Genomic DNA, 27193 nt, shown 5'->3' on the forward strand with positions numbered 1-27193 from the left:
ACCCAAAATGATCTGTATGATCAGAAGTGGAAGCTAAAAGCGATGTGTACTTTGCTTTACACTTCCAGGGCATTGTTATCATGTAGGTCTAAGGTGGACTCTGAGAATCAATGTCACTGGTGAGACTGTACCCCAGTCTGACAATGAATACAGTGGTGGAACAGGAATCTGATCTTTTCTCTACCATTCAGCTTGTAGGTCTAAGTCTCAGCACAGCAGGTGCAATCACGTCACAAGATCGAGCCTGCTGCATGGAGCCTCAGTCCACACACTACACAGAGCAGAGCAGCACAACAGTGGAACGTGGCTAGGTGAGTGATATTTTTGCTTTATTTTATCAGTCAGTACTTATAGGGCCATCATACTCTAGTGATGGGGACCATTGTGGGAGTGTTCATACTGTGCTTGGGTAAATTGGACTGGTGGGGCTATTATACTGTATGAGCTGATATGGGGGTCTCATTGGGTGGGGGGAACATGCTATGTGGAGGTATGTACTGTGGGGACATCATACTGTGCGTGCAGGGTAATTCACTGTTGGGTGGGGTGGGGTGCAGTGTGTTAGATGCATTTTTAGAGACATTATACTGTATGGAGCCACAAAAGGTGTATTGTAGTGGGTGAAAACAGTAAGGGGCTTAAGAATGAGCAAAATTACTGTATATGTGCTGCAATACATGTCTCTCTCCCTGTTTTTAAAAGTTATGAGGTATGCCATTTTGTGACTCTTCCTGTGCGCCTTGACTCCATCTACTCCACCGAAAGGAAAAGGGGGGACCAATTAGAACTTTTGCTATGGGGCCCCATGTTTTCTATGTATGCCCCTGCCATGCACAATAGTTTTCTATAAAGTGGACTTAGTTTAAAGTTTGGCTTAGAATTTAGACACTGAAATTAAATGCACTTTTTTTTTAAAACAGTCACAAAATAAGGGATGAAAAGAAAGTCACATCTCTACTCCACAAATACCCTTGTGTAAAAAATGTACAGTAATTTTAGTCAATGTGAAAGTTAATGGCCCCGATTTGTCACAACTGGTGTCATTTGTTGACATAAGCGGTGACGGATTTGTGATTGCATTTTCCTTCCTTGAGAAGTCTGTCACGATATACCCTTTGCCGTAAACATTCATATCAGCTAGAACACGGGCACTTTTTGTGTGGCAGATTTTGTATGAAGTAGCGTTTTGACTTTTTTTTCTCAATTGCAATTTTTTTTAAAGTGTCTAAATCCAGCCAAAGTAGTAAACCACTAAATTGTCCATTTATTAGACAGGATTAGTAAATTTACGCCAATATATTCTTCTAATGACTATTACCAAAGCTGCAATATATGCCACTAAAAATATAATGTGACCCAGATGTAAAGAGTGTAATTTCGTTATTCCTGTACTATCAAATGCTGAATTAAAAAAAATTACTTACTTTGTGAAAACTTTAAGGCTGGAATCATGCAGTTTTGCATCAGTTTTATGAGCCAAAAACAGAAGTGGATACAGAAGAACGAAGGTATATCAGTCTTCCCAACATACTATTCCTTGTTTTTTCCCGGCTTTTGTTTTTGTTTAAAAGATGAACACAAAAACTGCATATGTGATTCCAGCCTAAAGCTACATTGACACATCTGTTTATGTTTTTACATCCATCACTTATGGTCTGCTCATTTTTCTCTCGCGTGTTATCCGGTTTGGCTCTTTTTTTATCCATGCTGCATCCGTTATTGTCTCATCCTTTTTTAAAAACTAAAGCAGGTAAACTGCCTGAACTTTTTTATCCATTGACTCTTAGTAATACATCAGTTAAAAACAGATGAAATCTGGATGGAAAACTGAATTTTAAAATGTGTCTTTTATTTCACATCCGTTTTTTAATGGATCCCAATAGACTTTAATGGCTTAAGTCTGATCCACAAAACAAATGAGAATAGGACATGCTGTGAGTCTCAAGTATGGGACACATGGATCTGATTTTAAAGCAAATGTGTGTATGAGTTAATATGCAAATTGCTACTTCAGATCATTTAACAAGCCTTGCACATGACTTAGGATAAGAATCCAAACCAGACACTACATTTGCAAATTACAGACATGTGTTTCAATGTGTTTACTCCTCTTCAGTGCAAAGCAGGATATCTGTTTTGGCTAGATGAGAAGCCTCTAACTGCTGATCTAAGGGGAAATGCTTTTCCTTGTGTAGAGTGCCAAGCAAGCGCAAGGACACTTATAGGCAATGCAATGCTCCTCTGGGAAATTAAATATGCAAATATCCATGTCAAAGAGGAAGAGGAATTGAGCTTTAGTGACACCTATTAGATGCAGCAATCCTAAAAGTCAATATCACCCCTCTAACAAGCCTTGCCACATGACTTAGGATAAGATGTAAAACCAGAGACTCCATTTGCAGATACATATTTCGGGGGTTTTGCCTTCCACTAGGAGAACCCTTCTCCCATAGACTTCCTATATGGATCAGTTAAACTCTATGGGTCATGTGCTGATCATTTAAAAAATGGACAGCACATGGATGTGTATAACCGGTGTGAAAATGCAGCCTGTAGGATTACATTAGTTAAGCAATTATACAAACAATGGCAAATTTGTTGAATACGACTGATCTTGTAATAACAAAAAGAATATGAGAAAGAAGAATAATTACACTAGGATTACATAGCGCTAGAAGAAGTAATAAGGATTGCTCAGGTAATACATTATCACTTGCCCTGTCAAGGCGTTTTAAAATGTTAAATCCTCCTAAATGCAGTAACCTCAGTAAGTACATGTTTTAATGTAAAATTTCTTCTTTGTAGAGAGCAAAGCTAATATGCTATTATAAAGTCAAATATGCACTCCGCTTTATTTGTATTCTGTTAAATTATATAGAATGTGCTATTATCATAACATAAAAAAATACAAAGTCATAAACGTGCAGCGTCGGGGCAATAATGCTTGACTTTAAACTAATGGACTTGATGACGGGCTTATGGTGATAATGTAATGATACTTTGATTACTAGTTATAAATTGCTGGATTCACTCAGCAGGAAGTAAAGTGTTTTGCCGACAGTTATAGCACGTCTTAGAGCCTAGAACAAGATATTTAATGGTGCAGCGCCATTCCTCTCAATGCCTATAACTTTGGGCACACTTTTCTTATAACAGATTGTCCCTTTTATTTTTGCAGGATTTATTTAAACAATTTATAAGAAGAAGAATGAGATAATTAATTGATGAATTAATGTAATTTTGCATCCAAAATACGACGGCGTGATATGTTTTGATTCATTCATTCTATTATTTAAATGTAATATTAAAATTTACAGCAACGGATCATATTCTTTTTAGAGAATGCTCTTAATTCACTTTACAAGTTGGCATAGTTTGACTCTGGCACTCTGCCTAAGCACATAGAATTAAAGTTCTTCACTTCTGCTTTTCACATGTGGCATCCATGCACTATTCACCGTCATTGACATATTCTCCTGGCTCTTGTGTTTCAATGACAATGAGGAAAGGAGCTGCACATAATTTGGTTTCCAAGATATAGCTGTAGGAGTACAAAGGTAGCAATCCAAGCAGGACCTTGGTGCCTGAGGTGGAGCAAGCCCATTTGATACAAAAGTTGACACCATTGTTAAAAATGGTGCACTTTGGAAGGGTGTCCTGTTGCAGATTTTGTGCTGGGACCAAGGAGCTTCAAATGAAGTGTTTGGCTCACCACCACCAAAAAAAATAAAGAATTACAGTATATGTTCTTAACAACTTAAGGTGCTAATGTAGTAGCTCCAAAAATATAATTGAATACCCAATTCATAGGTTTCACATTTTTAGCATATTAAATCATTTACTTGTAATTACATGTATTCAGGGGCTTATTCAAGATGTTTAGGAATGATACCATAACTATTTGAAAACCAATTACATTTTAGAAATATATTCCAGTTTCAAAAAATATATTTGTCTACTTTTTCATATCTACTGTATGTCTTCCTTTTTGACCTGTTGTATATGCAGTATTGCTGGTTATAACTATGTAACTATAACTATGCTCCTCACCATTGAAATTGCAACACTGAGAAGAAAAAGTTGTTGAGTTCTGGAAATCACAAGATCGATAGACATGTTAGAAACATGAAAATGATGAACAAATGGAAATAAAATAGCATGTAGTATGAGAGACCTGTGCAGAAATAAAGGCATTTACACGCTTTTACATGCTATCAAAGAGGTTATGAATGGTTGTATTAGGAATGTTCTGCCATGCTGAATATACCTGGGCACACAAATCATCAAGATCTGTTGCTGGCAGCTCCCTTTGAAATTTCCAATGACATCCCAGATGTGCTGGATGGAAAACAAGTCCAGAGATTCTGCAGGCCATGGTAGAAAGGTTAGACCACACATGCTTCTCACAGTAGCAGAAGCAACATGTGGTCTGGCACTGTTGAAAAATGGCTTGTGGGACTCTTTGAAGAAATGGCCATACCATGATTTATCTATCATTCTATACTGCATATAAAATTGGACATCATATACTAAGTGTGAAGCATGAATTAATGTCTACATAAACCATTAGAAAATGTTTGCACGCAATTTGGCTACGAGCAAGACGTTCAGCTACATGTGTTCCATAGACATCATGCTGTGTCTCTCAAAGACTATCATGTTGCACAGCAAGACAGCAATAGGTGATGGAATGGAGGTCTATCCTCTTCAATGATGAGTCCTAGTTTTGTCTTGGATGCAGTGACAGCCTCAGATTGGTCTGAAGACCATGTGGGCAATACTATGAAGAGGCCTTCAATAGGGTACATTTCACTGTGTGGTGTTGAATAATGTACAGTAGCCAGGCCCCTCTAGCTTTTACTCCAGGTATACTAACAGCTCAGTGTTGCAGTGATTTGGTGGTGGAACCAATAGTATAGCCATTTCTCGAAAAGAGCCCCATGAGCCTTGCTGCTGGGACATCTGGGACGTTATTGATCAGAAATTGCAATAGGCATTACCAGCAGCAGATCTTGATGATTTGAGTGCCCATGTGCATTCAGTCTAGCAGAATATTCCTCAGGCAACCATTGATAACCTCATTGATAGCAAGCCAAGTGCATGTATTTTTGCACATTGTGCTCATACTCGATACTGAATAAATCAAGATATTTTGAAAATTTTGTTTCCATTTGTTCATCATTTGCAAAACTTTAACTTGTCGGTCAGTCCTGTGATTTCCATAATTCCACAACTTTCCCTCCTTGATGTTGCAATTTCTAAGTTTGATGATTGAATAAATATACAATAAAGTACAAATAAGGAGTATACCTATGATTGGACGGACATTCAAGATGGAAGGTTAAAAATAGTTTAGACAGTTAACAGCCAATCATTGTATGTGTTTATTAGTACAAATGTGTTTTAATTGAAATGCTCACTTCTAAAAAACAAAAAAGGCTTTTCAGCTGCCCCATGATGACCTGCCCACCCCCATTACATTTCCAATCCTGATTCTGCAATCATTCATTTGCAGATTCCAATATGTGGTCATCATCTTGGGCCATCAGCTAATCAGTGAGGTAACGCTCATTACAGAAAAGTTTTATTTTATCAGACAATTATTTCAAGGATAATCTTTTATTGTCTTTTTTTCCTTCTTTAGACCACTTAATTTAACCTAACTTTCTTACAATACAATAGCAAATGAAATTCCTGTGTGACTCACAGCATTTTACTTATGAAGAAGATGGATACAAACTCAAATATTGAGCATACAGCCGAGTAACACAATAATAATAAAATCTTTATTGTGTTATCAAGATTAGGAGAAAGCTAGAAATAAGAACTATCTAAGGACCTTAATCCAACCCTGACTCATAAGAAATAGCTTTCTATTTGACATTCACTGGGAAACGATTCATACTTTTTATCCCTTGTACAAAATACACTAGTTGAGTTCAGTGAGGGGAAATGACTTTCAGCTTTAGTAACGCCAATATTTTTGTGTTTACAAATTATTACTTCTTCCTGCTCAGAGAAGCCAAATGCTAATTACCACATGCCCATCACTATTGGTGATGCTTACACACATAGTCTCATTAATTTTAATGGACATATTTGTTTCAATATGTGACAATCAACCAAGGACATTTTTCTAATTAAATCCTCAACTTGGATTATACCCTGCAGCAATTGCTAGTATCTACTGAAGTTATTGTTTGACCAGGCGAATTTGCTTAGTCTTAAATGTGCTAATGCCCTCTGTAAATCCCCCAATCACATGCAAAAATGTTGCAGTAGTAATTAGAGCTCTCATTATACACTGGCAGCAGGGTCATTGTGTATATGCTTATTCTCAAATGCATCATATTATTTTGCAATGTTTTATGTAACAGTGAAAATACATTTAAGCAAGATAGTATTGCAAAGTAAAAATGCTTTAAAAAATAAAAGTATTAATAGTTAATTTTTAGACGTGAATAAACAAAAGAAAAATCAAACCACTATTTGACTGGGACACAGTTTTTGAATGAACTCAGAAAGAAGATTGTTCCACCATCACAGATAATCTGTGGGTGTAGGTTTTGGTAAATCCTTCTGTTTTTCATAATCCCAGACAGAAGTGATGACATTGAGATCTCTGTGGCAGTGATATCTTTATTCCAGGACTCTTTGTTCTTCTTTACAATAAAGATAGCTCTTAATGACAACACTGTATATTTGGGATCATTGTCCAGCTGCAGAGGCCTCCCTGACGATATTGTATGATGATAATTACCTGCCTTCATTTCTCATCATTGGGGACACCATTAATATTTCCCAAAACCCCAACTCCATTTACTGAAATGAAGCCCCAATCTTCCAAATAACCTCCATCATGCTTCACTGTTGCCTGTGGACACTCATTATTGTACTGTTCTCCAGCCCTTCAGCAAACAAACTACCTTCTGTTACAGCCAAATAGTTAATTCATAATGACATTTTTACTAATCAGTCAAGAGAACCTGCTGCCTCATTAATTCAGCCCGCAGGCCTCATGCGGCCCCCGTGCACCCGAGCTTCCAAAAAGATCAAGGAGTCAAGAGACCTGCCATCTTCTGAAGTACATTCAATTGAAGTGTATCGCAGCACAGAGAACCACCGGCTCCCTGCACTGCCATACTAATAGCAGCAACTGGCCAATCAGAGGTCAGCAGCTGATGCTGCCAGGCTCATTGCGCTCGGCGTATGATGTCACTCATACGCTGCCCTGGCTATGGATGAGGAAGAGGACGCTGTTCGCTGAGGGACCGAGGACAGGTGAGAAGCATCTTCTTTTTTTAAAAAAAATGGATGACAAGAGTGGCATGTGGGGGAACATTACTACAAGATGGTGGACATTATTACAGGGAGGGAGACATTATTACAAGGAAGGGGGACATTATTATAAGATGGGAACCAGGATGGGGGACAGTATTACAGGGAGTGAGACATTATTATTAGATGGGTGACATTATTACAGATTGGGGGACATTATTACAACATGGGAACCAGTAATGTCCCCCTATTACTACAAGATGGGAATCAGGATGGAAAACATTACTACAGGATGGGAAGTAGGATAAGAGACATTATTACAGTATGGGGACAAAGATGGGGAAAAATTATTATAGGATGGTGGACATTATTACAGGAAGGGGCTAGGATGGATGACATTAAGAAAAAAAAAAAAAACCTGGGAATCTGAACTGAAACGTATATTGATGTGCATAGAAAGTGTAAATGCATGTTCACATAAGGCCATTAGACAAACAAAAAACAAAAGCAAAATACACTAATACTTAAAAGTAAATGGATAAATCGCAAAGTGCATAGAAATAATGATAAATAATAAAGGGTATTTAGTTAACATAAATTTTGATCAAAATAATATAAAAGCCATCCCGCCACATCACAGAAACCCTTATGGGACAGTCCTAAATCTAATAATAAAACCTTACCATTTGTCCAGTGACATACATATGGATAAGGGCAGAGAGACTGAACCCTTAGTAGAAGCATGGACCTGAGAGGCAGAATGAACCTTTCAGCTCAGACAAAGGGTGGCCACACCCTTATATGCACTAAAGCACATTAGACTACAAAGAAAAAACCTGGGAGTCTGAACTGAAACGTATATTGATGTGCATGTAAAATGTAAATGGATGTTCACATAAGGACATTAGACAGAAAAAAAACAAAGACAAAAGTAAAATACACTAATACCTAAAAGTAAATGGATAAATCGCACAGTGCATAGAAATAATGATAAATAATAAAGGGTATTTAGTTAACATAAATTTTGATCAAAATAATGTAAAAGCCATGCCGCAACGTCACGGCAACCCTTATGGGACAGTCCTAACGCTAATATTAAAACCTTACCATTTGTCCAGTGACATACATATGGATAAGGGCAGAGACTGAACCCTTAGTAGAAGCATGGACCTGAGAGGCAGAATGAACCTTTCAGCTCAGACAAAGGGCGGCCACAGTCTTATATGCACTAAAGCACATTAGACTACAAAGAAAAAACCTGGGAGTCTGAACTGAAAGTAACTATTGATGTGCATGCAAAATGTAAATGCATGTTCACATAAGGCAATTAGAAAAAAAACAAAGACAAAAGCAAAATACACTAATACCTAAAAGTAAATGGATAAATCACACAGTGCATAGAAATAATGATAAATAATAAAGGTTATTTAGTTAACATAAATTTTGATTAAAATAATGTAAAAGCCGTGTTCATTGCGGTCAGAGTATGATGTCACTCATACACTGCCCTGGCTGTGGATGAGGAAGAGGACGCTGTTCGCTGAGGGACCGAGGACAGGTGAGAAGCATCTTCTTTTTTTAAAAAAAATATGGAGGACAAGAGTGGCATGATGGGAACATTAATACAAGATGGTGGACATTATTACAGGGAGGGAGACATTATTACACGGAAGGGGGACATTATTATAAAATGGGAACCAGGATGGGGGACAGTATTACAGGGAGAGGGACAATATTATAGGATGGGTGACATTATTACAGATTGAGGGACATTATTACAACATGGTAACCAGTAATGTCCTCCTATTACTACAACATGGGAATCATTACTACAGGATGGGGTGTATGATAAGGGACATTATTACAGCATGGGGAACAAGATGGGGAAAAATTATTATAGGATGGTGGACATTACTACGAGATGGGGGACATTATTACAGGAAGGGGCCAGGATGGATGACATTAATACAGGATGGGGATATTCTTACAAGCTGGAAGACATTATTACAGGATTGAGGGCATTATTACAGGACTGAGAACATTACTACAGGAAAGGGACATTAATATGGGATGGGGTACATTCTTACAAAATGGGAAACATTATTACAGGAGGGGGGCATTATTACAGGATGGAGGATATTATTACAGGATGGAGGACATTATTTTAGGATGGGGTACATTATTGATGGGGCTAAAGTTTCTATATTGGGCCAATTGTAAGGCAATATTACTGTATGAGGCCAATTAAAGGACAAAAAAAATTGTAAAAGAAAATTCAAAATAAAATATGAAAAAATAACGGAAAAATATTTTGCCACTAAAAGTAGTTTTTTTTATTGCATTGCCGCATCCGTTAAGTTGTAAGCTATAAAACTGTTCCATAACCTATACGATAAACACCATTTAAAAGAAAATTTATGTAAAAAGTATGGCTTTTTGGCTGCAATTCTTCCATAAAGACCACTTATGGCCAGACTTCTGAAAAACAGTAAATGACTATAGTTAGCTCTTAATGGTTGCTACCAGTTTTGAGCTGATGGCACTGCTTGATATTTTCAGATTTGAAAGGGAAGTAAGAATGATGTGTCTAAATTTTCTTGGCTGACTACTTTTTCTACGTTCTTCAATACTGCCTATTTCTTGGTGCTTTTGCAGAAGAACTTGATCAGCACACCTTGAAACCGCAGTCTGCTTTGAGATCTTTGCCTGGGAGAGAACTTGCTGATGCAATAAAACTACTATGTATCTTGTTGCTGTGCTCAGTTTTTCCACATTGTATGACCTCTGATATTAAACTGTCTTCCTTTGCAGGAGAGTTTAGCTGTTCCTCATTCAGTTTTAAGCCTCCCACACAACGATTTCTGTTTCAGTTAGTGACTGTGTAACATTTTGCCTTGTGGAGTGTAAGGAGACTTACAGACCATACTACATTCCCCTGGAATATTAAATATGCAAATTTTCTCTTTAAGTTCTCTTCTTCTCTTCCCCAATTTGCAAATCTCCATATGAAAAATGATGATCATTATCACCTATTAATATAATTGGTTCCTCATAGACCTGATTATAATCCTATAAAATCACTGATTATTTCTAAGTGTACCAAGAAGAATTGATGGTTTTTTTTAAGGCAAATTGTGGTCACACCAAATATTGATTTGTTTTATATTTCTCTTTGGTTCATTCACTTTTCATTTTGTTAATTGATAAAAATAAATTATTGACACTTCTATTTTTTAAAGCATTCTTACTTAGCAGCATTTTTTCACAACTGCCTAAAATTTTTGCATGTGTGCGTGTAAATCTTTATATGTTATTGTATTGCACAAATATTCTTAATGGCAATAGTGGACTGGCCACTATTCATTATTTGTGTCAAAGAGTCTGTAACTTGTCCATTCATCTTCTGTATTTATCTGTTGACATTTGCCCCGTGGTGCCTGTCCATGTGATGAACGAAATAAGCTTTTGTTTAATTGTAGTTCACAAGTGGATGTAGCAGTCACATGTATTTATCACGTGACTATGATATCACATGGCCAAGTATGCTAAGAGAAAGATTAAATGTATTTAATTAATTCATTTTAAGATGATAGCTTTAAAATCAAGCTTCTGGTAAGGTTGGCAACTCTAAGGCTGTGTGCCCACGTAGCGTTTTTCAAGCGTATATGCTGCGGAATTTCCGCAGCGTAAACGCTTGAAAAACGCATGTATATCCGCACCCCATGGTCCCCAATGGCATTCCGCAATGTCAATGCCCATGCTGCGGATTTTTCCGCAGCGTATATGCTGCGGTCAAAAATCCGCAGCATGTTCATTAATTTTGCGGAAGCGCAGCGGAATCAATGTGCGGATGGTACCCAAGTCTGGATGAGAGGAGACTCTCATCCAGACCTGGGTACCAAAGAACCTGTAAAAAAAAGAATAAAATAAAGTTTATACTTATCTTCTGATGTTTTCCCTCCGTCGTGCTGTTGTCTGAAGGACCTGCCACGTCATTGAGTCATGTGACCCACCACATGACTCAATGACGTCACCGCAGGTCCTGCACACAAAAGCGTGAGCCGCTCAAGCCTCCGGACGGGGCACAGAATGCATCAGAAGGTGAGTATAAAGTTTATTTTTTTATTTTTTACCATTCTGAACAAGTTGTCAAGCACTTTTCCAAGTGATGCTTGGAGAAGTGCTTGATAACCCGCATGCGGAAATGCATGCAAAGACGCCTCACAAACGCTTCTACCTGGCGGGAAAACCGCATGTAGTATCCGCATGCGATTTTCCCGCCAGGGAGAAGCGTAAAAAATATGCTTCAGGTCCGCAACGTGGGCACATAGCCTTAGGCTGCGTGCCCATGATGCAGATTTAGTGCGTTGCTGCGGCACCATTTCTGCTGTGAAAACTCATTAAAAATGCTTGTCAAGTTGTCTGCAATGTTTCCCAACGATAAACCGTGCACATGCTGCGGAAATTTCCGCTGCAGATTATCATTGCAGAAAAATCCGCAGCACAACCATTAATTTTGCGGAATCACTGCATTTCAGCCGCCATTGACTTGCATTGGACGCATAATATCCACATGACTACATGTGCACATGCGGATATTATACGATTCAATGCGCGGATGGTACCCGGGTCTGGAGAAGAGGAGCCTCTCCGCCAGACCAGAGTACCATAGTACCTGCAGTTAAAAAAGAATTAAAATAAACATATACTCACCTTCTGATGGCCCCCGGTCTGCTCCTGGCGGTGCTGCTGGCTCTTCGGCTGCTCACGGTGGTAAAAGGACCTTCCATGACGTAATTTAGTCATGTGACAGGTCACGCGACCGCTGACGTCGGCGGCCGCGTGACCTGTCACATGACTAAATGAGTTATGGAAGGTCGTTTTACACCACCGCGAACCGCCGGAGACACCGGACGCACCGGAGAAGGAGATGGGGGCCATCAGAAGGTGAGTATAATGTTTTTTTTTTATTTTTCACCATTTTTATAAGTATGTACAGTATTTGTAGACTATTTATTTGTTTATGTAGGAGATGTTGGAAAAGTGTATGCTTAGACTGACATAATGATTATATGTCGTAACAAATGTCTTTCTTGTATTTCCCTAGGAATGTGATGGTATTGCATCCACCTAAATGACTCTGATATGGAGGATATATAATTTGCAAGTGCAGCCCTTACATTAAAAAGCAAAAATCATGAAGACTTTTTACAGCCTTCAACTGGTTGTTTTGGCCTTATTTTCCAAAGGAGTTCTGCTTTCTTCAAGTGACCACAACTTTGTAAGGAAAGAGATCAAGTTTGAGGGAGATCTTGTTTTAGGAGGTCTATTTCCAATAAAAGAAAAGGGCGCAGGATTAGAAGAATGTGGAAGGATTAATGAAGATCGAGGCATACAGCGCTTGGAAGCCATGTTGTTTGCAATTGATCATATTAACCGAGACAGTACGCTTCTTCCTGGAGTAAAATTAGGTGTTCATATATTGGATACCTGTTCGAGGGATACTTATGCACTGGAACAATCCTTGGAATTTGTTAGGGCTTCATTGACAAAGGTGGATGAAGCAGAATATGTGTGTCCAGATGGTTCACTTGCCATTCAAGGAAACAGTCCATTACTTATTGCTGGAGTGGTAGGTGGTTCATATAGCAGTGTATCTATACAGGTAAGCAACATATTATTGCTTTTATTTTTACTTAGAGTTACAGCATGTATTTTTGGCAAATAATTTTTGCAATTGGGTTTCATTAAATATTTTGAACTACTATTTGCATGTTATAGCCTCTGTATTGCACTGTCTATTGCTGTTTGCAAAATAACTTAAAGGGGTTGTCTCATGAACAAAAATAAATTTTAATTAATAGATCTTAGAACAATAATAATTTCCACAATTGAATGTGTTTAAATAAAATGTTCCTGTGCTGAGATAATCTTATAAATGTGCCTCTGCTGTGTACTGTGTAATGTTTGTGTCTGACCATGCAGGAACATGGTTTGATCATACCACATCTCCTGGGCAGGGGAGGAAGCAAAAGACAATACAGACATTACAGCAGGGGATCGCAGCTGATTCTTCTTGTGAGGTGAAACATTTCACTGCCTGTTTTTAAAGAATGTTTTACTTCAAAGAAAGCATCATTTGCGACCCTCTGCTGTAATGTCTGTATATTTTTTTTCTACTCCTCCTGCTCAGGAGCTGTGGTATGAGCAGACCATGTCCCTGTATGGTCAGACACAGCCATTACACAGTACACAGCAGGGGCTATTGATTAACATGAACTTTTGTACATGGAAAAACTCCTTTAAGTGAGAATTTGTCAGTTCTGATGGGAGATTTTTTATTTTTTATTTTCCTTCTAAGTTTATCTCAGCTGATGTATGGATGCTGGTAAGTTGAACTGATATGTGTGGTCATAAAAGGATTTAAAAAAGTGCCCAGGAATAAGATTACATACACATGAGAAATATATGATGAATCAAGAAGAGTTGACTATAATGACCATGGAACAAGCAGATCTAAGCAAGAGGAAGAAGGGTACACCCACCACAGAAACATACACCCAACATGTGTTTTGCCAAATGCCTTTGTCTGGTTAATGTGGGGAGGATCCAGGTTATTTAATAATTGTCCAATCAAAGGATGGCCAAAAATCTCGATCACAGCTGAAGTGGTTTATCATTAAACATTACTTATGGTCTCACCTGCAGTTTTACATAGTCATTGTGTAGAAATCATCACAATACATACATTGTGAAAGCACAGAGATGCTGGCGCTTGCGCTTTGGCTGTCTGATCATGTGACCCCAGTATCATCCATGACGTCAGGCTGGTAAGTTTGTTTCAGCACTCAGATATTCATAATGACTGTAATGTCATAGTCATCAGAAACAAGATATAGCATTCAAGTGCATTCTAAGCACAGAAAAATTAATCTAACAATAACAGCAGTTAGCAGCACAGCATATGTAACACTTAAAGGGAATCTGTCAGTAGGATCAACCCTCCTAATCCATCTGTATGGGCATGTACAGTAGGTCATAGAAAGTTGATTAACATGATACAGTTGTGCTCAAAAGTTTACATACCCCGGCAGAATTTTTGCTTTCTTGGCCTTGTTTCAGAGAATATGAATGATAACAAAAACTTTTTCTCCACTCATGGTTATTGGTTGGGTGAAGCCATTTATTGTCAAACTACTGTGTTTTCTCTTTTTAAATCTTAATGACAACCAAAAACATCCAAATGACCCTGATCAAAAGTTCACATACCCCAGTTCTTAATACCGTGTATTGCCCCCTCTAACATCAATGACAGCTTGAAGTCTTTTGAGGTAGTTGTGGATGAGGTTCTTTATTTTCTCACATGGTAAAGCTGCCCATTCTTCTTGGCAAAAAGCCTCTAGTTCCTGTAAATTCATGGGCTGTCTAGCATGAACTGCGCGCTTGAGATCTCCCCAGAGCGGCTCAATGATATTGAGGTCAGGAGACTGGGATGGACACTCCGGAACCTTCACTTTGTTCTGCTGAAGCCAATGACAGGTCTACTTGGCCTTGTGTTTTGGATCATTGTCATGTTGGAACGTCCAAGTACATCCCATGCTCAGCTTCCAGGCTGATGAGTGCAAATTTGCCTCCAGTATTTGCTGCATTCATCTTTCCTTCAACTTTTACCATGTTTCCTGTGCCTTTGTAGCTCACACATCCCCAAAACATCAGCGATCCACCTCTTCATACTTTACAGTAGGAATGGTGTTCCTTTCATCATAGGCCTTGTTGACCTCTCTCCAAATGTAACATTTATGGTTGAAGCCAGAAAGTTCCAATTTTGGTCTCATTGCTCCAAATTACCTTGTTCCAGAAGTTTTGAGACTTGTCTCTGTGCTGTTTGACGTATTGAAGTAGAGATACTTTGTGTCATTTGCGCAGTAATGGCTTTCTTATGGAGATTCGACCATGCAGCCCATTTTTCTTCAAGTGCCTCCTTATTTTGCATCTTGAAACATCCACATTGCTAGTTTTCAGAGAGTCCTGAATTTTAGTTGATGTTATTTGTGGGTTTTTCTTTGCATCCCAAACAATTTTCCTGGCAGTTGTGGCCGAATTTTTTGCTGGTCTACCTGACGATGGTTTGGTTTTTACAGAGCCCCTGATTTTCCATTTGTTAATCACAGTTTGAACGCTGCTGACTGGCATTATCAATTCCTTGGATATCTTTTTGTATCCCTTTCCTGTGTTATACATTTCAACTACCTTTTCCCGTAGATCTGCTGACAATTCTTTTGCTTTCCCCATGACTCACAATCCAGAAACGTCAGTGGCTGGATGAAAGATGCAAGAGTTTGTCTGGATCCCAGAAACTCACTCAGCTTTTATGCACACGCACTGATTACAAGCAAACAACTCACAGGTGAGGATGTTGCCTTTAGCAGCCGTTCAAACCCATTTATGTCAAATTCTGTGCATGTTATCAGGCCAAAATCACAAGGGTAAGTGAACTTTTGATCAGGGTCATTTGGATGTTTTTGCTTGTCATTAAGATTTAAAAAGAGAAAACACAGTAGTTTGACAATAAATGGCTTTACCCAACCAATAACCATGAGTGGAGAAAAAGTTTTTTGTTATCTTTCATATTTTCTGAAACATGGCAAAGAAAGCAAAAATTCTGCCGGGGTATGTAAACTTTTGAGCACAACTGTATATTGATATCTGCGACCCAATGTCTTATTCCAGAGATATGCACGTTTTTCGTATATGCAAATAAACTGTTAAGATATATGGGCCGGACCCTGATCTGCATGAGAATCTGCCTCAAGAGCTTATTTTAAAAAGAAAGAGTTATCAGTGTGAGACATGTAATGACGACCAGTCTGCTCTCATAATCACACACAGCTCTGCACTGAGATCAGAGCTAACACAGTATATTTGAGCTAACAAATTACAGAACATGTGAACTTTGTCTCATTACAAATATCTGCATAACTCTTGTCCTCTCAAAGTGTAGCTCTGCTGCAAAGCTATGTCTGAATATAATTAACACAGTACAGTAGAGTTTAACCTTGTCTCATTGCAAACACATCTGCAGTGATGTCAGTTCAGCTGTGCGGCCTTCCCACCACACTGGCTGCCTGAGAGATGGATGCTGATACATTGTGAGAGGACAATTTCTATGCAACAGAAGTGAACTTTGTCTCATTACAGTGTTAGCTCTGCTGTGTTGAAAGTAGATAACCATAACTATTAAAAAGAACCTCTCAGCAGTATTTTTCTAAATAAAGTGCACACATGGCCATATTGGCGCTGTGATACTGATTAAACAATACTCGTGGTGAAGAAATCCATTTTGTGGATTTTGTGTACTCAGGGTTTGAAGTCTTCTTATAATCATAGCTTTATGCATCAGGGCAGGACTGTGGGTGGTGTCTGCCACTGCTCCTGGTCTAAACTTCGTGCCGGCCCTAGCTAGGGGCGGTGTTTCCGCACATTGATCTCCAGGAAGTCTTCAGGGAAATAGCGCCGTGGCAGTGAATGTGCAAATTGACCTCCCATCGGTCTTCAGTACAATGGTGCCGGTGGCGGCGCATGTGCAGATTAAGATCTTGGTACATCATTGAGACCAGATGTAAATTTGCGCATTCGTTGCCATCAGCGCCATTTTTCTGTGGATTGAGTTATTGAGTTTAAGTTTTTTGAGAACATTGTACATACCATTTTAGATCACATTTATACCATGCTCTACTCTGAGCTCTTACATCAGGGTTTCCATCTAAATCTCCGAATGACATGATTGAGATGAAATCCCTGAGGGATGCACTCACTATATTGAGGCAGCAAAGTTACTCTGGCTCTGTCTTGCCTCTGTTCAGCAGTGTCCTTTTCAGAGGTGCACAAAACTGTGGCCGTCCTCACTTTTATTCTCACTTAAAAAGATGCATACGTCAGGATCATAGGCAAGACGGTGTCCACGGTGTCCCAAACTGCCTCCTTATATTGAATTTTCCATCTGAATTACATATTTAAGAGATTTACATGGAAACCCCGGTGTAAGTGCTCAGCGTAGAGCGCAGGATAAATGTAAACTGAACCTTACTGTGATCTTCGGGAGGCGGAATGAACAAATCAACAGCCGATCAAGAATTAATTTTATTTATTTCGTACACCATTCCTTGTGCGGTATAAGTGATAAGATAGATTTATTCTTCGGGTCGACGCGATTACAGCTATACCAGATTTATACCGTTTTTTATGTTTCACATCTATCACACACTAAAAGACCCTTTTTTTGCAAAAACAAGTTTTTGCATTGCCATATTTTGAGAGCTATAATTTTTCTACATTTCTGCCGACATAGTCATGTGAGGGCTTTTTTTTTTGTTGGATGGGTTAATGTTTTATTGGTACCATTTTCGGGTACATAACATTTTTTGATCGTTTTCTATTCCAATTTTCATTCACTGTGTGGTAAAAGTGATAAAACAACTTTATTCTTCACGTCAGTATGATTGCAGTGATAGCACATTTATATCATTTTTTTATGTTTTGCTGCTTTTACACAAAAGTATTTTATAGATATAATTGTTTTTACATCGCTATATTCTAAGCGCTATAAAGTTTTTAATTCTCCGCTGGTGGAGCTGTGTAGTGGCTTGTTTTCTGCAGAACAAGATGACAATTTCAGCTATACCATATTTATCTCCATTTGACTTTTTGATTTTGTTTTTTCCACATTTTGTTCGGTAGTATGATGAAAAAGCTGAGTTTTTTATTTATTTATTTTATGGTCTTCACTCAAGGGGTTAACTAGTGTGACATTTCTATAGGTCGGGAGATACCAAATATGTCACATTTTTTGTTTATTTTTGTTTTTACATAAATATACCCATTTATTGATATAATATATTTTTATTTTCATTTATTTAGTGATATTCTTTTTTAATATTTGTACCATTTTTTTTTTACTTTTTTTTAGTTTTTTACTTAGTCCCTCTATGGGACTTTAACTTTTTAATGTTAAAATCAAGCACACCATTGTTTTTCTTATGAAATTCTCAATAAGTTTGATGTGTCACATGGCCCTCTTCCAATTGAAAAAAATAAAGTTGGATCCAAAATGGCCGACTTCAAAATGGCCACCATGGTCCCCACCCATCTGGAAAAGTTTTCCCTCTCCCATATACTAATGAGCCACAAACAGGAAGTTGATATCACCAACCATTCCCGTTTTATTTAGGTGTATCCATATAAATGGCCCACCCTGTATATGTCAGTTTTATACTAACCAATGCCTCTTAGACCATGCTCTCAGCATGGTCTAACAGGCTGGCCATAGCTGGGCAACACGGATGTTGACATGATGACCTCGGGTTGCCATGACAACGATCGAGCCTTCTCGATGACGTCTCAGGTGTGCTGAGCGGAAGGGAGAGGGAGCCCCCTCCTAGCCTCCCAAGTGCTAGGATCTATATCAGTCATGGCCTTTAGGAAGTTAAACAGCCGGGGGCGGTGCACAGTTTTTCCAATTCATTTTCTGTTGAGTTCATTTCTACGCCACAACATGCATGGCGCTTACATGCTCTTTTCTGTTGAGCTCAGTGTTACTACCGAATATGTGGAATGCTTAGATGCTCTTTTCTATTGATCTAATTGCGACTACAGAACATGTGCAGAGCTTACTGTTGAGCTCAGTGCTACTACCGAATATGTGCAGTACTTACAAATTCTTTTCTATTGAGCTTTTAAGCACTGTTTTTAAGCTTATCAGGATTGCTGCAGGACACTGCTGCCTCCGAACACTAGCCAGCTTCAGAGTAGTGCTTACAAGTAGTGTTGAGCCACCCCCGTAGTGTTCGAGTTCGGTTCGGTTCGTCGAACACCTGTATGTTCGCCGAACTGTTCGTCGAACTGTTCGTCGAACGCCGTTAAAACCAATGGCAGGCAAAAAAAACACATAGAAACACATAGAAAACACATAGAAAACACTTCAAAAGGTGTCCAAAAGCTGACAAACTGCTCAGAAGACACAACTAACACATGGAAAAGTGACAAGTACATATAGTCATGCAAAAAGAAAAGAGGTGGAGCAGTAAAAGGAGGGGGAGACACAGATATAGGCATGTCATGCCCTTCTAAAACCAAAAAAGTGCGAAGCCGACACAGCCAGTCCGTTCCTGCCCGTGCGACCTCCGTCTCGCCGGGTTTGTGCCAGAGCCGCGGTGGACCCTGACGGCCAGCCCCCCTCTCCCAATACTGTTGCCTGTCCGCTGGTGGGTCGAGCCCCCCCGCGGAGGGGGGGGAGTAATATCTGCAGAAGAAAGACCATCTTCCAGCCAAACTAAGATGTTGACTTCTTTTCGTGGACAATGTGATACGATCCCTTTCTTACGGACACGCCCATCGTTACAAATTCCAGATGAGGCACAAAAACAGCAGGTGCTTCAATGGATATCAAGTGCTCCTTCAAGTGGGCTCTCCTCCACCTCAACTTCAACATCACAAATACTCCAGTCCTCAGAGGTGTCACCCCAATCACACTTGCTTCCTCACAGCTCCCAAGTCTCCAGCTGCCCGTCTGAGTATGGGGTAACACAGATGGTTGAGTCTGCAGAGCTGTTTACTCATACTATAGCCTGGGAAACGGAGGTCTGCTCCAGAGCTTCTGTTAATCCAGACGAGGAAATGATCTGCACTGATGCCCAGAATCTTTATAAGTCGGATCCAGGACCAGATGAAGAAGGTTCTGAGCATAATGTAGACCCTCGTTCCCAAACTGTAACTCCTGTTGGTGGAGACAATGATGATGACGATGATGAGACTCAAATACCTGATTGGAGCGACAACTTGACTTTTCGGTCAGGGCAGGAAGAGGTTGGAACTGAGGACGACGGGTGTGAGAACACACAAGGTGATGATGACGAGGTTGGAGATCCCACTTACTGTCAACCCACAGTCAGCCAGTCGATGAGGTCAGCAGAGGAGGTGGAGGAGGATGTGACTAGCCCAGGGGATGGGGATGACTCGGTACCCGGGCCTTTGCCTGGCCTTGGGGATGTCGCGGTGGTCGGCTCCCTGGCCCGTACCCTGGGGTCACTCTTTAAAAGGTTGGATAATTGTTAATTTTATAAGAGTTCGTGACGCCACCTGTGGTATCTGGTGAGAAGCACCAGCGCTGCTGCAGTCCACTGAGGCCGGTGATAAGGCAGCTCGATGGTATAGCTCCCCAAAGGTGGAGCTAGGTGTCAGGGCAGCGTATGCAGGGGGAATGCAGGACAGGCGAGACCCAGCTGGGTCAGAGCAAGAACGGGAACGGACACGGTAGTCACTTCAGTACCTTTTACTGGTGGAAATTCAGGCACATCCCGGAGCACTGTAGGGTGAAGGGTGCATATCAGGATCCTCCCCAATGAGCGGGTGTAAGGTCTCCTGTTTCTTGCCTCTGCGTAGTAAGTTTCTGACCTGCCTGGAGCTAGGCCTAACTTTGTCTCTGTCCTGCGCTGGCTGACCTTTTGGTAGGGCCTTCTCTTGGAGTTCACGCTCCCAGTATGCGGGGCCTAAGCGTCTCCTGGCTCTGTTACGTATCAGCACCTTAGCGATCCTGGGACTTGTAGTTCTCCAGGGATTCCGGTTATGCCTTACTGGGTCATAGAGATCCCAGTAAGCTCGGATCCGGTGTCCGGTAAATGCTTCGGGGTGAGCTGGTTAAGCTCCTCTGCCCCTTATGTACTAACTCGCCACTCGCCTTCGGCCTACTCGGGCCCTCACTCGGCTATACACACTAACGGCAGCTTGCCGCGCTTCACCGATCTTATGGCGCCGGCACACCTTAAGCTCTATCTGGGCTCCCTGAATCTAGCTAGCAGGAGCCTCGTGCTCCACTGCTGAACTATTAACTGAGTTCTCTAGACTAGACTGAGCTCCACTGTAGACTGACCTCTCTTAGGCTTCTCTACTGCAGGAACTCTTCAGAGGAACTGAGCTGCCTAGCTCCACCTTCCCTATTTATATCCCTAACGGGCTCCCTCTGCTGGCCTGAGGTGGAAGGTGGAGATGTGTGAATGTTTATGGGGGCCTCTTGTGGAGGATTCCATCAATGCACTCTTCTAGGATCTGTGATACCAAGCGCAGCGGGGCGTCACAGATGCTATTGATGATGAAGTTAGGTTGCGCCTTCCTGGACAGAGACGGAGTAGTGGAAGCACATCAACAACTACATCCTCAACCACAACTCTGCCTCTGACCACAAGTCGTAGTGGCTCTTCAGGTCGCATGGGCTCTAAGCCTTGCATAGCCTGGACATTTTTTCAGATCGATAAGGATGACCCAACTCGTGTTATCTGTAATATTTGTCACCAAAAGCTAAGTAGAGGCCAAAAAATTCATAGTTTGAGTACTTCATGCATGTACCGTCACATGGATATGAAGCATAAGTTGCAGTGGGAAGCTCACTGTGCTACAATGCGGCCTAGCTGGCTGGGCCAACCACCGTCTGCCCCATCTTGTGCATCTGCTGCCTCTTCATCCTCTGTGACTGGGGGGACAGCAGTCACACATGTTTTTGGACGCAGACCTGCCACCTCTTTACCCGCAACAGCCAGTGTGATTGGCAGGTCGTCAGTTCATTGAGAAGTGGAAACACCGGCTAGTGTTGAGCGCTCTCCGACATCGAGAGCACCACCTTTGGATCAAGGCAACCTAACATGTCCGCCTGCATCTTCCTCACAGACTGGCAGTTTGCCAGGGACATGCTACTCAACCCGGTCTAAGCACAACAGCCAGCCCTCGGTCCCTCAGATGTGGAAAAGTAAAAGACCATTTCCTCCTAGCCATGACAAAGCTAAGAGGTTGAATTTCAGCATCTGCAAGCTGTTGGCTACAGAAATGCTGCCTTTCCGCCTGGAGGACACAGAGGATTTTCGAGACCTTATGTCCGTCGCAGTGCCCCAGTAACACATGCCCAGTTGGCACTGCTTCTCAAAGAAAGGTGTGCCTGAGCTCCACCAGCATGTCGCACACAACATCACGGCTTCTTTGAGAAACTCTGTGTGTGACAGGGTGCATTTCACCACTGACACTTGGACGAGTAGGCATGGACATGGGCGTTACATGTCGCTGACTGGGCACTGGGTAACTATGGTGACAGCAGGACAAGGGGCTGCTGTCCAAGTCTTGCCGTCCCCACGAGTTGTGCGTCAATCCTCTTTATCTCGAAGTTCCTCCACTGCTTCTGCCTCCTCAACCTTCTCTCGGTCCTCCACCTGCACCCAAAGCCTGTCTGGTAATGCCACCTGCTTTCTAACTGCGCAGAAGGAATCCTGCACACATCCTTACTATGCAGGCAGCAGGGCTCAACAGCATCAGTGTTTACTTTGAAATGTCTGGGAAATGTGAGTCACACAGCTGAGGAGTTGTGGTCAGCTCTGGAGACCCAGTTTCATGAATGGTTGTCTCCACTGGACCTGCAACCAGGGAAGGCCGTGTGCGACAATGCTGCAAACCTGGGTGCGGCCCTTCGCCGGGGCAATGTCACACACGTGCCTTGTATGGCTCACGTGTTGAACCTGGTATTCCAGCAATTTTTAGCCCACTATCCCAGACTAGATGGCCTTCTGCAGAGGGCACGGTCGCTGTGTGCTCACTTCCGCCGTTCGCATCCCGCAGCTCAACGACTTACATCTCTACAGAAGTCGTTGGGCCTGCCAGTTCACCGGCTGAAATGAGGTGTGCCGGCACGGTGGAATTCAACTCTGCACATGTTGCAGCGACTGTGGCAGCACCGACAAGCCCTGGTGCAATACGTTCTGACGTATAGCCTGGGCCAACGAGATCCAGAGGTGGGGCAAATCACGCTGCAGGAGTGGTCTCAGATCAGGGACCTATGAAGTTGACGCGCCCCCTGGGCCGTGGGGTACCCGGAGCCGGGCCGGTAGACGCTGGGGGTTGTAGTCACTGTGGCGGTGACCCGGTCCGTGACCCAGGGCGGTCAATCCAAGGGTAATTTGTATATATGGGTTTTATAATGTCCGACTACGCCACCTGTGGAGTGCGGCCAAAGGGGCCGCCGCTGCGGAACAGTCCTCTGAAGCTGGTGGTTTTGCAGCAATGGTATTATTACTCCCCACAGGAAGAGTGTAGCTTCAGGGCAGTGTGGGTGGATGATGGTGGTTGTAGTGCAGGGAGTCAGTAATGAACACAGAGTCCGTGTGATGCAGTCCCAAGATCTTTACTCACAGTTGTTGCAGTCCAGATTACAGGTACCAGAGCAATCTCCCCCGTCGTGCTGTGCGTACTCAGTGAGGGGCTCAGTCCACCCCCAGATAGCTCTGGAGTACTTAGCAGGACCCCCTTCTGTGTGTCCTTTCTCTGGCCTTCTCCCTGCACCTCACACCCAGTGACACTTCTATCCGGTATCCTCGGGTCTTGGCGGGCGACGTGTGTTCCATCCCCTGGGTCCTATGTGGCTACCTTCTTAGTGAGACTGGTGTGGACTTTGGCCTGCAGTACATGAAATGCTGCAGCCTCCGCTTTCTAGTTGAGCCTTGCTGTTTCTCCGCTAGTTGAGGGACCGGTTCCCCTTATCTGGCCTGACCTCTCTACCTCCTGGTAGCAGCGGGAGTACGGGTGGCCTTCTGCATGGCCCGTAGCCCTAGGGTCCCTTCGGTTCCTGGAGCCTTCCTGCTCCCACTCCTCTCTTCTCTCCTTCAGTCCTGGGCCTCCCAGGCTAGGCCCTCCTCTGGAGCAGAGCTCATGCAGAGCCTTTGCTCCTGTCACTTTTCCTCCTCTGACTGGCTTGCTCTTTCTAAGATGGCTTCCAATTTATACTCTCCTTGTCATGTGCTCCCCTAAGCTGCTCCCCTAAGCACCCCCTACATAGGACCCTCCCGCCAGCTAGGGACCTGGGACTGTGCTCTCCCTTAGGAGCAATCTCGCCCTACCCCCACTGCCGGTATGTGTTGGATGCAGGTGTTAGGGTCCCGAGCCATATGCCTTCCTTACCTGAGGGTGAGATACCACACCTCTGGGTGAGATGCAGTAACTCTGTGGCGACTGAACCCTCAGGGGCACCACACACCCTTCTGCACAGTTTTGAAATGGCGACGAAGATGTTTAGTGCTGACGACGATGCCATTATCAGCATGACTATTCCGGTGATTTACATGCTGGAGCACACATTAACACAGAGTCAGGTGGTGGGACAAGAGGAGGTGGAGGAAGTAGAGGAGGAGTCGTATGTGGAAGGGATAACATCTCCAGCACCAAGGCGGCAGGCATGGGAGGGTGGGGGAGAGGGATTAACCAGGGCGCATGGTAGCAGCCAAACTGTTGAGGAAGGTGCAGGAGCCGAGGAAGAAGTGGAGGACGAACTGGCGATGGGCATGGAAGACTCATCAGATGAGGGAGACCTTGATCACATTTCTGTTGTGCGAGGTTGGGGGGAGAGGGCAGAGGAAGGAAGCATGATTCTTACCTCGCTACCAACACAACAAGGACTTGGTCCTCCTGGATGCGCAAGACCCATGAGTGCCTTCTTGCTGCACTACCTGCAACATGACCCTCGGATTGTCAGAATTCGAAGTAATCCCGACTACAGGGTTGCCACACTCTTAGATCCCCGGTACAAAAGTAAATTTGCCGAAATATTTCCTGCCATAAAAAGGGATTTTACGCATGCAGGAGTATCTGCAGACGCTGTTGCAGAATCTTACATGTGCTTTTCCCCAAAACACCAGTGGTGCACGTAGTGAATCTCACAGTTCTAACTTGCCAACCGTGGGACTGTCGAGTCTTCATCAATCAAACCGTAACAGTAACACAGTATCTGCTGGTAACAGCAATTTTGTGGAATCGTTTCACCACTTTTTTAGACCATCCTTTGCAAGGCCACAGGAGACAAGAAGTCTGACACATAGTCAACGCCTAGAGAGGATGGTACAGGAGTATCTCCAAGTGAACATTGAAGCCATGACTGTGTCACTGGACCCTTGCTCATTTTGGGATTCCAATCTGGAAAAATGGCCGGAGCTCGCCACTCACGCCTTGGAGATCTTGTCATGCCCTGCAGCCAGCGTTCTCTCTGAACGTGTGTTCAGCGCTGCTGGTGGTGTGCTGACAGATAAGCGCACGCGGCTGTCCACTGAGAATGTAGACAGACTCACGTTCATAAAGATGAACAAATCATGGATTCGAAAGGACTTTTCTACCCCTGTGTCATCCTGGGGAGACTAAAAGCTTGAGGATTTGGTAAAATCACCTCACCAACCATTTTAAGCAACTGTGGGGCAATTGATGCCACTTAGCCCTAGAAAGCATGACCATAAAAATCTACACTTTCACATACCTGGGAAAAGGCCCATGTGCAAATAACATGGAATAACTCAAACTCAAATGACAAACAACTATATACATGAAGAATGCCTAGAGTTTCAAAATTCTAACTAAAGTAATCTTGCAGAAAATAGAAAACAATTAACAGGGTGGGCCTGCGAGGCCCCAGGTATGTGTTCTAGGGTTAAGTGGTGTCTGTGCCACAATTTTAGGAAAAAATGGAGACTCTTTTTGGAGTCCCCTTGCTGTTTCTTACGTGTCGTTGGCATCGTCAATTCGAGGTGGGTTGGGTCGCTCCCCTCCCCCTTTTAACTGTAAGAAACTACATACACTATGGCTTGGGGTAACACAGATGGTTGAGTCTGAAGAGCTGTTTACTCAGAGGTCTGCTCCAAAGCTTCAGTGTCTGCTAGTCAGCGTAGAATTTTTAACTGCATCTAGCCTAGGCAATACTTTGGGCGTAGTAGCCCAGCTGTGAAGCAAGCTGCACCGCCTGTGTATCTAATAAGAATTTTTAAATGCATCTAGCCTAGGCAGACTGTGGGGACCCCCAACCAAACCCAGACGCTCAGCCCCCCTACCGCCCCCCTTTCCTTGATAATACAATAATGTAACTATTACAACTGGATGGGTGAGGATCCGTCACAGCTTTATTGACTCTTTATACTCAATGCATTAGAAAGGCATTTTATTTCTAAAATAATTCAGCTTGTTGCAGCATGCCCTGGGTCTCCACTCCAGCAAGTTGGCCAACAAGTGTAACTCTCCAACATGTCCTTTCTATTTCCAGGCCATGGAGGATCCTGCGTACTCGTATGCAGGACTCTGACCCCCACCCATCACTCTTAACGCTTTTTCCACTTCATCCTGGAGTCCAGACAGGAATATGTCCAGTCCAATATCCATTAAGTGAACACCGTCGGGCCGTATGAGGCCTGCTTTATCTCCTTCCAGTTGTCGGTGTCGTGTCACTACACCGCCTCAGTCTCTTCTAAATTTTGCTATTCGAATATTTATTACCCGCCTTGTCCGTTCGATGGCCGTGATGTCTCGCGCACCTTGCCATACCGCTATCGGCACAATCTCTGACCATACTATAGCTAGTTTTGTGAAAAATTCTCTGAAGCGCTCAGTGTCTAGTTTCATTATTGCCATTAGTTATGCGCTTTTGTGATGACCTAGGTTGTTTCCCCCGGCCTGTATAACTAAGATGACCAGACCTCTTGCCTCTCTCCCTACCTTGATTACCTCCATTAGTACCTGTGGCCATAGCAGGCCTCTAATACCTCTCCAGTTGAAATATGTGTTATGAAACTCTAATTTCCTCGCGCCTGGGCAGATTTTCACCCTTTTTTCTGCCCAATATATATACGAGAGGCCTATCACCCACACTGTTGGCTTAGCATCACCTGTAAAAGAAACAAACCACGTTAGGATAACAAGTTCGGTCTTATGTATCTCGCCAAACACGTGGATCGCCATCTCCCTATCCTCTGAACTTCCATTTCTGAGAGTCCTGCTCTTGCTGCTTCCGTGGCCGCGCCTATGCAGAATGAGTGTGTCCCATAATCTTTGGGGTGGTTCCCTGCCGATGTTATGC

General features: G+C 42.3%; 1 protein-coding gene across 5 annotated transcripts in view; it reads left to right on the plus strand.

The window, feature by feature from the left end:
* The window catches only part of GRM3 (glutamate metabotropic receptor 3), a 438101-nt gene that overhangs the window by 232257 nt on the left and 178651 nt on the right, over positions 1-27193 (plus strand). For all 5 annotated transcript variants that reach the window (XM_073652341.1, XM_073652342.1, XM_073652343.1 and 2 more), the window contains one exon: positions 12386-12943. In XM_073652341.1, coding sequence (XP_073508442.1) covers positions 12476-12943 — 468 coding nt within the window. In that variant the 5' untranslated portion in view covers positions 12386-12475. The remainder of the gene's footprint in view (positions 1-12385; positions 12944-27193) is intronic.

Source organism: Phyllobates terribilis, unplaced genomic scaffold (genome assembly GCF_046119375.1).
Source record: "Phyllobates terribilis strain yellow unplaced genomic scaffold, ASM4611937v1 Scaffold_11__3_contigs__length_659146591, whole genome shotgun sequence".
NCBI lineage: Eukaryota > Metazoa > Chordata > Amphibia > Anura > Dendrobatidae > Phyllobates > Phyllobates terribilis.